Source organism: Ixodes scapularis, unplaced genomic scaffold, assembly GCF_016920785.2.
Source record: "Ixodes scapularis isolate PalLabHiFi unplaced genomic scaffold, ASM1692078v2 PGA_scaffold6__148_contigs__length_123643588, whole genome shotgun sequence".
NCBI classification, from domain to species: domain Eukaryota; kingdom Metazoa; phylum Arthropoda; class Arachnida; order Ixodida; family Ixodidae; genus Ixodes; species Ixodes scapularis.
Window position 1 is genome coordinate 29,489,265 of NW_024609881.1, and position 15,046 is coordinate 29,504,310.

General features: G+C 47.2%; 1 protein-coding gene across 1 annotated transcript in view; it reads left to right on the forward strand.

Moving 5' to 3' along the window:
• Positions 1 to 15,046, forward strand: part of LOC120843654 (ras-related protein Rab-40B) — a 46,229-nt gene that overhangs the window by 21,616 nt on the left and 9,567 nt on the right. Inside the window, exons 3-5 of the mRNA XM_040215084.2 lie at positions 536 to 674; positions 2,738 to 2,960; positions 12,558 to 12,848. Of these exons, the coding sequence (XP_040071018.1) occupies positions 536 to 674; positions 2,738 to 2,960; positions 12,558 to 12,838 (643 nt within the window). The 3' untranslated portion in view covers positions 12,839 to 12,848. The remainder of the gene's footprint in view (positions 1 to 535; positions 675 to 2,737; positions 2,961 to 12,557; positions 12,849 to 15,046) is intronic.

A 15,046-nucleotide genomic window follows, 5' to 3' on the forward strand; every position in this document is an offset into this window, starting at 1 on the left:
CCCAGGTGATTGAAATGAATCCCCAGTCCTCTGCTGGGGTTTGTCAGATGACTTTTCTGGTTTGGTATGTAAAACCCCTAATTTGACTTTGCCGTAAGATGACATAGCACATGTGGAGAAGATATGTGGGACATGAATAATCAAAGGCTTAAATGTTGAGGACAGAATAGTGATAAAATGCTCTTGGGCATCAATGCCCTTTGTTACTTTAAGTTAAGGGTTTGTGATTAGTGATTAAAATTGAATAGCACTGTGTCATTCATAGCCTTTGCAGTGCAAAGGAAAACCACAACATACTTCCTCTTTTGTATTATTTTAGCTAGAAATCTAAACCAGTGTTTACACATCCCGGCCTTTAATGTGCCTATTGTACCTACAAGGATAAGAGACAAGGCTAGAGAAGAGTGGTGTTGGCTTTAAAGAAGGCTTGGACTCATGTGTCAACTTGGCTTTTGGATCAGCCTTTGGTTGGATGGATCCCTTGTTTTCCTCTGCCCGTGCCTTTAGAACACAATGACTGTCATTCTTTCCTCAGGGACACGTCTGGGCAGGGCCGCTTTTCGACCATCATCCGGTCCTACTCGAGGGGCGCCCAGGGCATCATCCTGGTATACGACATCACCAACCGCTGGTCCTTTGATGGCCTTGGCCGCTGGCTCCAGGAGGTGGAGAAAGTGAGTGCACTCTCATTTCTCATCCCTTGCGTTGTTGTGATATGCAGCCTGGCATACACAGTTCATTTTTTATATATGTATAGACCAACACACGGCTCTGACGTAACCCCTGTGCGGTGGTGCTGTTGTAGCAACGGCGCATGCACAGAAGCTTCACTTGACGCGAATCTGGTTTCTGCGCTCGCACAGTGCCCACACCTGGTGTCGGCAAACGCGGGCTTGTTTGTAAACAGCGTGTCTGTCTATAGACCAGTGTCTGCGCCAATTCCAGGGCGCCACCACGTTTATCTACGCTCGCGCCACCACGCGGAGAGAACTGGCAGGCAGGAGGGGGGGGGGGGGCTGCATTGGCGGCGTTGCTTTGGTGAGCTGGATGTGGCAGGCTGTCCGAATGCACCGGCACATCGTGAAAGATGTCTTCACCAGAAGCCTCCGCGGCCCGTTCTTCAACAGATAAGATGTCGTGAACATTCGAGAACCCATCTCGATCAAGAAAATAAGAGAAACAACTCGTCGCGAGATGTTTTCTGGCTCGGCTAGATGGAAACCAACAGCGGCAAAGTGGCGTATGGACACACGCCTCTCACATTATGGGCACTATACTCACATACCGCGGTAAACAGGACCGATGCCGGCGAAACGGCAGTCGGCACACCAGCGAAGAAGCCCTCAACGGGAAGCGGCTGCGCAGGCCGACGCAGCCCCCCCTCCCCGTGAGCGTCTGGGTTCGAGATTATTGTTCGCTTTTGCTCCTTGCGGTCGAGGCTAAAACGAGCACTTCCGGACACTGGTCTATAGAAAGAAGATAAATCATATTGGGGAGAGCTTGGCAGGTCCATTTTACAATTTCTGGCGGTTATTTTGTTAGTGGAATTCCCAATATCGGGCAGATTTTGAAGCCAGATGGGTCTCTGCCTGGCCTTGGTGCCTGTTTGGCTGATGCCCTCTTATGGTCCCCACCTGGCCTTGGTGCCTGTTTAGGTAATGTCCTCTTGTGGTCTCCAGCTAACCTTAGTACCTGTTTGGATTCTGTCCCCTTCCTTAGACCTTAATGCCTGTTTGGATGTTTTCTTGTGGTGATCACCTGGCGTTGGTGCCTGTTTTGGTGATGCCCTTTTGTTGTTCCCACATGGCCCTGGCACTTGTATGGTCGATGCCCTCCTGTGGTCCCCACCTGGCCTTCATGCCTTTTAGGGGCGAAGCTCCTTAGGGTTTAGCCTCGTCCGTTCGGCGTCCGTGCTCACATCGATTGCCATCTCATCTGTCTTCTTAAAAAAAAAAATGTTTGCGCAGTTGACAGGATTCGAACCTCTGCGGGGAGACCCCAATGGATTTCCAGTCCATCGCCTTAACCACTTGGCCACGACTGCGGGACGAGTAGGTGGCTCTGAGATGTGGTAGTAACTCAAGAGCTGGGAATGTCATTAATGAAACATTGCATGTAGCCGCTCAACGTCTATACAAGAGGGGGCGCTGCGGTCAAATGCGTATATAATCGCGTTAAACTTTGCATGCATTGGCTCAATGTTTATAGACGAGAGGGCGCTGCAGTCAAATGCTCAAATACGTATATAACCACGTTCTATACCACGCATTCTCTTTCTGACATCATCACTACCTATGAACAAAATCAGTATCATCAGCACCACCAGAGCTTCGCCCCAATCAACATCATTCACCACGTGGAGATGCGGTCATTTTTTGATGAGGTCTTGTGGTCTTTACCTAGCCTTGGCACCTTTTTTGGTGATGCCCTCTTGTAGTCGTCACCTGACCTTGATAAACTGTTTAGGTGATACCTTCTTGTGGGCCCTCCTGGCCTTGGTGCTTGGTTCGGTAATGTTTGATGTTTCCACCTGCTCTTGATGTCTTGTTTGCTGACGTCCTCTTTACCTGGCTTATGCACCTCTCTGAATGATGTCCTCTTATGGTCCACACCTGCCCTTGGTGCCTTGTTCGGTGATGTCCGCTTTACCTGGAATTAGTCCATCTCGATGATGTCCCCTTGTGGTTGTCATCTATCCTTGGTGCCCTTCTGACGTATGGGCACCTTGCTGTCGCAGCACGCCCCGGGCATCTCCAAGATCTTGATGGGCAACCGGCTGCACCTGGCCTTCCGGCGGGAGGTGGGCCAGCATGAGGCGGCGGAGTATGCCCATAAGCACGGCATGGCCTTCTTCGAGGTGAGCCCCCTGTGCGACTTCAACGTCACCGAGTCCTTCGTGGAGCTGTCCCGCATGGCCCTCCGCAGGAACGGCATGAAGCACCTCTGGAAGGCCAACAGGGGTGAGTTCCCCTTCTTTCTCTTTTTACTTTAAGGGGGGATACGGCCACGAAATTCCATTTTTTTTTCGAAAAAATGCATTTTCAAAAAATATTATATTTGGGTTCACTATGTTCTGAAGCATAGTTTCAGAAAGTTTTATTTATAAATGCGCAGTATTTATTTCACAAAAAAATTATTTTCGGCAAGCTCGCGGCCGCGCGCGGCGACCCGCCGAGCAAGCAGACGGCGAAGTTCGGCATTTTCAAATTAGGCCTACTCCGCGCTCGTTCGACGCAGCCGAGATATCTTACCCTCGTTGGAAGCGCCGTTTCTTCTAGTTTCTGCCCATAGAAGCTTGCTACGTTTGAGGCTATCTGTGTCCCGGGAGAACCCCGTACATACAAGCAGAAAAAACGTGGGAACTATGATACCAGCAATCCCATTGGTTGTGACCCGAAACAGGGCTCACGATTGGCCGCCTGCGCGCGCTATCGGCAGCTTCTTTCACTTCTGATCGTATCGCTAGTTTGCCGCTGTTTAGATTCGTTTTCCCTCTTTGTTCCCGGTAGTTTTTCTGCCGAGAAATGCCTGCTTCCAAAGTTAGCACTCGCAGTAGCTTTGGCCGGCGTTCTCAACGGCGGAAACAAAGGGCCGGCGGAGACGGGGACCCGTCTCCGCCGGCACCATCGTCGCCATCTCCGCCACCGTCGTCACGATCTCCAAGCTCAACTGGTGCTTGGCGGACATCGGAGTCTACAGCTTCATCTCCGAATCGGATGTGCTGACCACGTTCGAGAGGAAGCTCAGCCTGCGCGATTTCGACGCGGGGATTACGGACGACCCGGAGCTGACAGACGCTCCCGTTGAAAAGCCCCTGAACAGCTCCTCAATGTGTCCGCCATGCAGACTCTTGTTGCGATTTTACTCTGCCTCAAGTGCCACGGAAAACTACTGAGCTTACAAGAAGTTGACATCAACCTTTAGTTTGTTGTTAGCTGCTCGACTTGCGGAGACATCGGCGCGACACCGCACTCACCATCAATCGGCAACGAGAGAACGAACTCGCGGTACGTCTAGGCGTCGTTGGAAGAGACTGTGGCATCAGTTTCACAAAGCTCACGAATCTCTTCGGGGGCCTCAACGCACTGCCCTCCTCATGCTCATGTAGTTGAAGGTGCCACCAATGACTCGGGTAAATTTCAAGTTTCTGGCATCGTCCGAAAATAAAAAAAAAACAAGTTGAAACTTCAAACGCATTTTTCTCAGTTTCACTTTTTGGCAGGAATTCTTGTTTTAGGAAAGCTATCATTTGACATTCTGAATACAGAGGGACATCATTCAAGGTTTTCTGGGACTGAAATTTTCTGGGGAACAAGATAGACTACTTCACAGTTCAAAAAATCTACTCCTTCATAAAAAAAAAAAATTTTTTTTTTAAACAAAAATTTTACATTTTTTTTTTAAATTTTGGGATGTTCTTATTTTTGTTATAATTGCATATTTTGCAATTTATTTTTTATCTAGGTTGCACTGTGGGTATTGTTATTCACATTAAAGCAAAAAGTTTGCCACCAGCTAATTTTATTTTTCTACGATAGACTTCCTAATGAAGTGTCTTTTTTCTGAAGTGCGAGAACCGTAGCATGCTGTAAAGTTGACCAATAATGCTAAAACTTAGCAGATTATCCTTCCTCATAGTACTGAAATAACCCTCAAAATTTTAACCAAATTGGGTGAAGGGTTCAAAAGTTGACCCTCCCAGGCCATATCCCCCCTTAAGATGTGTTTTCTGGCTCCAAAGGTAATTTTAAGACAACTAAATGTAAAACGGGCACCCGTACGATTTTTTAGATAGTCCATTTATGGTCATGACTCTGTCTACAGCCTCTAAGCATTCTAAAAAAAAACCAAGATTAGGTTTGTAGTGTTCCAACAGATAAGAACCCAGCAACCACATTATAAAAGAATGGTTGCCATTTTTTCGTTATATTTGATATCCTCCTCTAGTCCTCATCTTCGGTCTCCTTTAAAGGTTCATGTGCATCCAATTTCCCCATGAAAAGCAAGATCAAAGATAGCGACACCCTTGTTAGATTGACACGTGTCCGATTTGCCCCTTAAAAACGGAGTCAAAGATGCGACAGCCCTGTTTTTTTGCAATTCGGTGCAAAAACCAGAGGGTAATGTTGAACATGCATCAGCCAATCCCAAGTGATCGCTTCCCACACGCAAATCGCACACATTGGAAAATCAGTCTGCCGTTGGTCGGCCTCCTTGCCACCTGGAAAGTGATCGACAGCAATTGGCTGTCACTCGTCCGATGGTGCCCTCCAGTTTATACGCCGTTCACAAAAAATTGGTCATATCACAATCTTTGTTCTTGTTTTTCATAGGGAAATCTGACGCTTATCAATCTAAACTTGAATTTATTTGAAATGCTCGGAGGCCGTAGATTGAGTTGTCAACATAGACTATCTCGGAAGCTGCTTTAATTCCCCCTTTAATGAGACAGACGAGATATAACACTGGGGACGGGCAGACGAAATGTCACGAATGGAGAATGCATTCGCTTCCTGCTAAATTTAGTGGGAAAGTTTACAGGGTCGTACGACGTTGTTTTACGGCCGCCGCGTGGCACCCATGGACGTATTCTTTGTTTGCGGGAAGTATTCGACGTCTTCGGTCTAGGTGGATCTACTGTAAGATCGCAGAACGCACATAGCTCGGAGCACACGAAGCCAAAGTTTGCGTCGCTCAACCTAGGTATATTCGGTTCGATTCCCACCCCCGCCAGTCTCAATCCGGATGTGCATTGCACCGGGGCGTGGTCGTGTAATCGCTACTGCGCGATGCACATCAAAGATTCCGTGCTGGCAGTGGTACCGTACTGGCTAAATTTCTCGTCTTCGGCAGAGACCCGAGACGCACGTTGGGGCCGCCTAACTGCCCGCTGTCCAAGTGTGCGCACGACACGATAGAGGCAGTGTTGCATCCTTGTAACCGCTTAACACGCTGGCACTATATGTTGGGTGGACCTGGAAGACTTCCAAACTCCGCTTACATTTTCATAATTTTTCCCGCATTATTCTTTTATCGCAGGGTCGAGATAATTTGGACTACAGTTGAACCTCGATGTAACGAAGTCGGTAAAATTCGCAATTTACTTCGTTACATTGAAATTTCGCTAAATCGAAATTTGGCTTTAGCATGCAAAAAAAAAAAAAAAAATTCCGAAACATTTTACGGGTATGAAAACTCACCGAAAATGACATTTATTTAGGGGCAAAGTAGTCCGCGAGTTTTGCTTGCGCCTTGTCCGACAGTAGCAGCGGCGTCGGCGGCGTCATACGGCGTTCGAGCGCCCAGAGCGCTTGCACGGCATCTTGCTGCCCATGCGACGCCGTGTACCTCCTCAGTACGTCCATTGCGTAAGCACTTCTAGAGTGCTCGTGATCTCGGCAGTTTCTTCAGGATGGCGTCCAAAACGTTTGCTTTCTCATCCAAAGAAAGAACTTTACGTTTCCTTATGGCAGCAAGCACGTGAGTGAACCGCCCGGTTAAAAAATAAAGCTGTTTAGTTTAGGCGGTGCCAATGTTTCCAACCTACACAGCACTCTTGACCGCACTGAGTTTACTTGCCCCCTTGCGCCCACAGTGTGCTTGCGCCTTTGCTTTACATCACGCTCGCTAGACGATAATCGGTCTTTTCGGTCTTCTCCTAGATGGCACTGCCCGTGCGGTCGCGCCATCACGTCGCTCCCCCGCTGAAGTTGGCTCCCGCGCTACCCGCGGTACAGTGGACTATGATGATCAGTGAATGTCAGTGGTGATGCTGTTATGCCGTGTTAACTTTTTGCCCGGCATTTTCTGGCCAGCCTCGCGGAATCCGCTTTGCCGCATGCCTCGCCGGCGCTACCGGCGCCGCATCCTCGGGCAGCCTAGGAACGTTGGAAGGCCTGTCCCCGTGAAGTAACCTATCAAGCGCTCGCGTTTGCGCATAATTTTTTTTTTAACCACAATTTTTTTGCGCAGTTGTTTTTTAGAGTTGATTTATTTATTGCCTTCTATGGCAATGGCGCTTCGTTATATTGAAATAGCAGCAAAATGGACTTCGTTATATAGGGACTAAAAATACATGGGGTCTATGGGCAAGAAATTATGAAAAATAAAATACTTCGTTAAATCGAGGATTTCGTTACATTGAAGTTCGTTATATCGAGGTTCGACTGTATATTAGGATTGGCCGTTTGTCGTAGGTAGCTGGTAGATTCGACCTCGCAAATAGTGCAGAACCTTCGGTTTTGTTACATGCCAGTTGAAAATTGGTCCAGGGCTGCCCAATGGGTGGCACTGATGCGTTGGCGCATAGTAATGCCAAGCTGCCTGGAACGTGTACAGTGCAATCTCATTGATACGATTTCCACGGGAACTGAAAATAAAGCTTATTACCCACAAATCGTATTATCCAAAATGAGCTCAAAAATTTAATAAAATATGCACACCCGGTGAGAAACTTGCTTTTATTCCGCAGCCTTGAAATAGTCTATCATTTTTGGTTTGGGTTTTCTTTTCAATATCAGTAAACTAGTTATTTTGAAAGTTAAAAAAAAAAAAAAATCCACAGTTAAGTCGGCCAGCTCGCGATCTCATCGACCTTCTTGCGGAGAACTTTACCGTTGATACACACCTGCTGCTCATACTTCTTTAAACCAAGCCAGGAGAATCTCTTGTATCTGTGCATGCTGTGCACCTCTTGTTTGCTTGACACTGGCGCCGAAGGGATTTCTTCCCGCTTGCCGACGATACTGTGAAGAGTTGAAACCGGCAAGCCTAGATCGCGTGCCAGGGTCTACGCGCTTCTTCTTCGGGCCTTCTTCGACCTTGCAGATAATGTCCTTTTTTTTTTCTTTTAGAGACAGCGATTTACTTTTTCTTGACACTGTCACGGTGGTTAGTGATACCATGAGAGCCGTGAATAAGGAGCACCAGAAAACAAACATACAAAGCGAGACAAAGCGCACTCGACAAACTAAAGAAAACTCGCGGAATCGCAAGAATTGCGCAAGAGGCGGCCAGCATCGCCAATGCTACCAACTGGGCGCAACGCACACCTAGCCACGTGAAACCAGAGTGTGCTACTTGCCGCTTGATGGCGAACAGCAACACCTGACTGGGTGGCCATGTTGGAACAACCCAGCGTTAAAGGGCAACTCCGCTTCATTTTTGATATTTAGAAAACTATGTAGCCCTCTTCAGTATCATATAGGAAGACCCCATGTCAAATATTACGATCTAATTCCATCTATATATTTAATAAACTGGCCAGCAAACCTTCAAGTGAGCCAAGTCGCCGAAATCTGCCAACTCTAGCGTGCGACGCGAGACGCAATCGTCAGCGCAGTCAGTGCGACGGAGTTGGAGCGGCAAACGTTGAGACACTACGTCAGATGCATGTGTACGTCATTCTCACGTTTTGCTTGTTTTTACTTCTCAGAGCGAAATTGAACGAGGACGTCATGAGTTTCTCCTCCCGGTGTTGGCTGACCGGGCGTTCACGTGGTCACCGCAACGCGGATGCGCTAGTTTGCGCTGCCCTGCGCGCTTATCGGTCTGTTTCTCCGCTCCCTTTCTCTTTCGTCTTCTCCCCTTCCCCCTCTCGCCCGGGCCGTCACTATCCACGCCACGCGAAGCGACCTGCGTGCATCGCGTGTCCTGTCCCTCGCCCCCCTCCCGAACGTCACAAGACCACGTGGCTCGACGTGACGTGCCCATGACTCTGACCACAGGAGACCAATGTTGCCTGACGCAACCGAAGTTTCGGTTTCGGTATCAGCTGGTGTTTAAATTAGGATTACACAAATAATATTTCACATTTCGCGAATCCGAAGACGTAGAGTTGTTTAGTAGTGCTTTGTGAAATGGAATCACATGTAAGCCTAAATTTTTCGGAATTGAGCGGAGTTGCCCTTTAACTGTGGCTGTCTTGCTGTGGTCGTGCAACGGGTCGTTTGTGATTCGAGCTCATTGATTCCAGTATACTGGAATGTAAAGGCATACATTTTTTTAAATGCCCATAAAAACCCACTTTTGAAGCCGTATTATCCGATGTCAAGCAAATGTATGATCGTATTGTTGGTATCAAAATACATTGCTCCTATGGCATGTTGGCTGGGAAGAAAAAAAAAACAATGTATTATACTGAAATCATATTATGCCGAATCATGTCAACGAGATTCCACTGTATCCATCCGGCGTGTTCAGTGTCCCATTCCACCCCAAACACCAAAGTGCCCCGAAGCGACAACGGACGTTGTCGCAAAAGCCCAAGCGTCGTGCCGTCGGACGTCGCAATCTCGGCGGCTGGTTGTACAAACGTTGCCAAAAGCGTGAGCAAATGCAAATGTCGCAATCGTCGTGGCATCCCTGCCCCTGGCTGTCGAAGCTTTCGTGAACTGTGGAGCTGGAAGTGACCCGCAGCGGAACGGGTGCTTGCGGCAGGCACCGCTGCGACGCCGCCAGGGTCGCGCCCGGCGACGACGCGGCACCTCCGGCGGAGCGATTGCTGCGCCATGTGCACCAAACTGCACCAAAGGGCTTACGCTGCTGCATCTTGCCGCATTTAGCCGAAGTGTAAGAAACTCGTGCCAGCTTTGCACCAAAACTCGATTTCACTTTATTAATACTGAAAACGCGATGGCCCGGTCCAGATTGTTACGATGCGATGGCATGTGTCCAGATTGTTACGGTGGGCTCGTGAAAATTTTCAGACCTTTATACTTTGGCCGCAAATAATGTACGGTCCTATTTAAGCTCTCCGTCGTTGTCAAACACTGACAGTACTCAAAATTTTTGCAATATCTCGTGTTCCTAGTCTGCTCTGGCGCGCAAGTTAGCTTTGTCGAGTGCACTTCTCTTGTGTGCTGTAGCGAAGTGGCAACCGCGAAGCAAGCATCGTTGTTATTTTGTTTATCTTGTTTAGGAAAAGGATTCCCTGAGAGTGGGGCATTCAATGTGCGAGCGTTCGGGATATTAAAAAAAAGGAACCTTGTGAGTGTTAATCTAACTGCTGTTAGTTGCAGTAAAAATTTCTCAACTAAACTGCGGCTATTATTCACGATAGACTGCGGTATCCCCGCAACATTTTTAAATTCGGGATTTAGCGAGGCGACTCGCGAGAAAATTAATATGAACTGCTCTATAGGTTTATTTTTATATTAACTGCTTCGTTTAGTTGTCCGCTTTCTCTATGTTTTATTCGTTCGAGTTTCAGTCGATAAATAGATTAAAACTAAATTAGGTGGAACAGTAGGAGGGACCTTGACGACTTTGGCTGCATTGTTTTAAGAAGGCATATTTACCGTTCACATGCCAATTTCTGTTATTACAAAGTTCTACGTACCAAATGTTGGCAAGATTTTTTTTTTTTTTTAATAGGATTTACGAATTTGTTTTATTACAACCTTTAGAAATTGAATGAAACATTCATTTTTGTGCTCAAGATTATTCTAACATTCTTTTAGCGGAATACACTATTCGGTTTACATTTTATTTCAAACCTAAAATGACCATTCATAGCAGTCCATTCTGTCCTTCATCGATCAGCATCTTGTTGTCGTGCCTAGTGCTTCCATGTGCAACTGAACAGCTAGTTTTGTGTTTGAGGAAATCAAAACCTGCATTGCACTGAAGTGTGAGGGCAAAGCATGCATGTTTTTTTAGTTGGATAGGCCAACACACGAATCTTGACATCCAATATCCACGGTGGTACGAACAAAAATAAAAGTTTGTGCCTGTGCTCCAAAAGTACTTTTGCTGCTCCATAATTGACTTTTGGCTGCTACAAAACGACCCTGGTGAATTGCATCGCTGCACTTGTACGACGTCAGCAGGCAGAAATCGAGGAACGTCTTTTTACGACGCGGTGAACAAACCAGTTGGAGGTGCATTCCTGGCACCATAGTGCAGTCAAACCTTGATTTAATGAATTTCAAGAAGAACTACCGAAAATTGATTAGTATTTTGAGATCACTATAGTGACAGTATCGTGAATCGTCACTAATAGGTAGATCCTACGAAAGTGATAACCCATCTTCACGTAGAGATGGCACTCGGTCGTTTCCAATCGGTAAGTGTTTGACGTTATAGAAAGTTTTTCAAATATTTTTCTTGTAGGTGCAGCGTAAACTCTGTGGGACAAACGATTTTGTGCCGACCAAGTTCTCACGAAGCATGTCAGAAGCATCGGTACAGCTTCCGAGGAACACGTGCTACTTACCGATGGTACTCGCAGATCGGAGCTGGGTGCGGATTCAATCTGTCCACAAGCGCTGCCTCTGGGCCTTTGTCTTTCTAGGCGTCAAACCGAATTTCGCGGCACAAGGAAGTTCTGGTCGACGTAACTTAATGAGTACGAGACGAGGACTAGGCCTAGTGCGCATTTGCCACCGACCATTGTCTGGTGATAGAAATAGTTGTCATTGTTGACAGCTGCCAAGTGGCAAAAGCAGATGAATTGTTTAGTTTATTTTTTAGAAAATAAATTTGTAAGACAGGTGTGCTATGTGCAGAGCGATTAAATTATCTGTTACAAATAACGGGGTGCATTTGACCTCTTGAACATCTGAGTGTTCTCCCGAACACCCAGGTGTTTCTGGTGTTCAAGATGTTTATGTTTGTTCGAAATATTGAGTATTTTGAAATTCGCACTACCAAAATAGTTTTAGACTAAAACTATATAAAAATTGGAAATGGGGATTTTGGAAGTTTTCTTAGATCTGAAATATTTTTTAATGTGACGTTCACAGTACTGATATGTGTATTATTATTTATTTATTTAGAGGATACCGTGCCTTACAAAAGTAAGCCATAGCAGGGGTGGTTACATACAATCGTTCGAAGCTAATTTAACTTGAGAGCTCTAATAGAATCTGCAAAAACGTCGAGCGATGGTAGGTTAACAGTTTCGTTTGGTAGACAATTCCTCTTATTGATTTCCAGAGGGATAAAGGAATGTTGCCACGTACATGGCCGAGAGGGAACGCTACTCCACACTTCTAGAAGATTAGCGCTCACTCTTACCCTAAAGGGCTGTTTATACTCCGACGTTGAGCGCAGTAAACGCAGCGTAGCGCAGAACGTGCGCCTTTCATTGGCCGGCGACCAGGAACTCGATATCTGCGACCAATCAGTATCAGTGTGCGCTGCGCTACGCCGCGCCCGTCGACATTACGTTGAAGTATAAACGCACCTTAAACGTTCGACACTCGGACATTCTAGACCGAATGTTTGAGATATGGAATGTTTAAGGAGGCCAACATGGCCTTACTAACTCTTGCGCTATCCAGCTGTCCCGTCGATACTTCAATGCTTGTTGCTGCTTTCTCGACGCTCATTCTTTCTATTTCTTCTGATGCAAGTTTGCTGATTAAACTTATATTTTCAGTTTCACGCTTGTCGATCCTTGTGCATCCGCAAATATATTTCAACATATGCTTGAATCTGTATTGAATAAAGCCCTCGTGCGATTTAGTCTAGACGACCCCCCTCATTGTGAATTCAATATTTGACTATATTTGCTCGTATGTCAGACAATTGACCATCCCCCCCCTCCCTCGCAGTGCTTTCGCTCCAGGAGCTGTGCTGCCGCACCATCGTGGGCTGCACGAGCGTGTACCGCATAGAGCAGCTGCCCTTGCCGGGGCCCCTCAAGTCCTGCCTCAAGTCGTACTTCATGAGCTCCTCCTACCCCCGCCCCCACCTGGAGGGCTCCCCGCAGGACCGGGCCCTGCTCCTGCCCCTGAGGGGCACCAGCGCCGGAGAGCACCGGCCACGCAAGCACCGCAGGCGCCACTCGGCCGCGGACGTGCTCAGCTGCCGCAAGAGCTGCTGCATCTCATAGCACGCTTCACGTGAGTCCCAAAGGCATTCCCGGGTCAAGCTTTTGCTGTGTCTGCGCCCGGGAAGGGGTAGAGGGAGGGAACTGGATGCTACAAGTTGTAAGTGCCAACGTCGGTGAGCACGAGAGAGGGAACGGAAAGGGAAGCGACGGAAAAGAAGGAAAAAAAAAAGAAAGTGGACGATAAGTTGGGCTTGCTGTTCTTGCCGCAACGAGCAAGTTGTTTGCCTGCTCGTCGACTTTATTTGTTTTTATACATTGCGTAAAACCACTATTTTCGTGCAAAATAGAGCTAGGTAAACACTACCGTAATGTCATGAGAAATAGCCCACCTTAAATCGAAAGCAAATCAAACTAAAATAAGGAGTGGTTCAACTTTCGGTGTGTGATAAAAGAAAGTTGAAAAGTGCCAGTTTTACATTCTGCGACCCGGCACACTCTCTGTTGCAGGGAGGAGCGACGAACCAAATTCGACCGTCGTTCCCAGTCGGCAGTGTACCATTTCTACCGAGTTCCTTGTTGCAATTACTAAAGTGGGCTATCTTTCGATGTTTTTGAAAGAATAGCAAATTGTGCCAAAAATATGGGTGGGTTATCATTCGGGGATATCTCTAGTTATATTATGGTAGATGTTTACCTTGCAAGTGATCTTTCCACGCTTATTTGTGTACGTCAAAGTGGCCAAAAGGCATAGGACCTTTCCCTCTAGATTGTTATCTTAGCTCCATGGCGCCTGGATGTAGGTTCGGCAGCGTTGCCATGTCGCACTACAGTGACACGTGTCATGACACGTGTGGCATGTGACATGTCATATGATGTATCATATGTGAAATAGCACATGTCCTGTCACGTGACAGTGTGACATTGAGTAGATGAGAGCATGTGGGGACATAGAGTGCTGATCCCTAGTTGGGACGACGGGTGGGGAGGTGCAAAGCTACTTGCTTTTGTCTCTTTTCGCTGTTCGAATGCCGGACACCCGACGCTTGAATGCGTTCAGGTTGGGTAGAGATGAAGGTGGCTAGCTTTGCGTCTACCCACTCACCATTCCAAACCAGAGACGGGCGCACAGACGTTCCCATGTGCTCTCATCTCTCCCCCAGTTTCTGTCTGGAAAGGTTTTCTTTAACATCACGTCATGTGCTCGCATGCTTTCCTCATGGTCGTGTGACATCGTGTACGTCGCGTGATGTGATGTCACCCTGCACCGCGACGTCTGAGGAGTTAAGAAGAGAGCTAGCTTTTTCAGACGTTACGTGTTTGAAGGGATACTTAAAGGGGGTGCTCTGGCAGTTTCTTTTTAGCTACCCAAACTTACTATATTTTTTTAATATCTCGCCTTTACCCATTCCAGCCTGCTATTTGGTATTTCTATATTCAGGATAGTATTTGTGAAATAGGCAGACGGAGGCGATGCCGAAGCCAACGTTTAACTATATCCACACTTTTCGGTGTCGTGCAGTCACTGACAGGCAGGCTTGCTGGTCAGGCAGGCGGTGTAGAAAGTGGGGAATGCCTCGCATTTGTTTCATGCCGCTTTGCGAGGGTTGGAGTGTGCTTTCAAAGCATTCATTTGACACAATCAAACTTCTTAAAATCAGTTGGGAACAGATTCTACGTCCCAAAGAGAAGCTTTGCCTGTCACTGGCTTTGCTTTTTGATTGTTGCCATTAGAGACCTTCAACTGCTTAACCATTTTTAGTTTTTGGGAATTTATGACCTTCAACTGCTTAATAGACGATTTGCAATTCTCCCAAGCGCCCCGGCTTGCGCGCGAGGAATTGTGGGAGAGACTGTCCCTCGCCTGGCCGCTCTGCCTTGAGGTCGCATTGCCTTGTCGCTTGCCTCCTCTTAATCCTCTGTTTTTCGGTTCCATTACCTATTTTATTCCAGTGTATTTTTATTGCTTCTAAGTGTTCCTAATCCCTTCTGCGTGCGATATTTCTTGCATATATATAGTATCTGTGTCTTTATTTCGCTTTATTCGACGGGAGTGCCGACGGACAACACGCCGCTTCGCACGTCATTCCTCGGGTGAGTACTACCTTTGCTACCGATTCCTATCGCGCTGTTAGCTGTTCATTTTGGTTTATTTGACCTGCGTGCACTCGAGAGGAGCCGTTTATGAACACCCGCGCACATGTCATAGGGGCAGGCAGAGCTCTGAATCAACAATCGCGACGCAAGAGCCGAGTGCGCTGTGATTTGGCT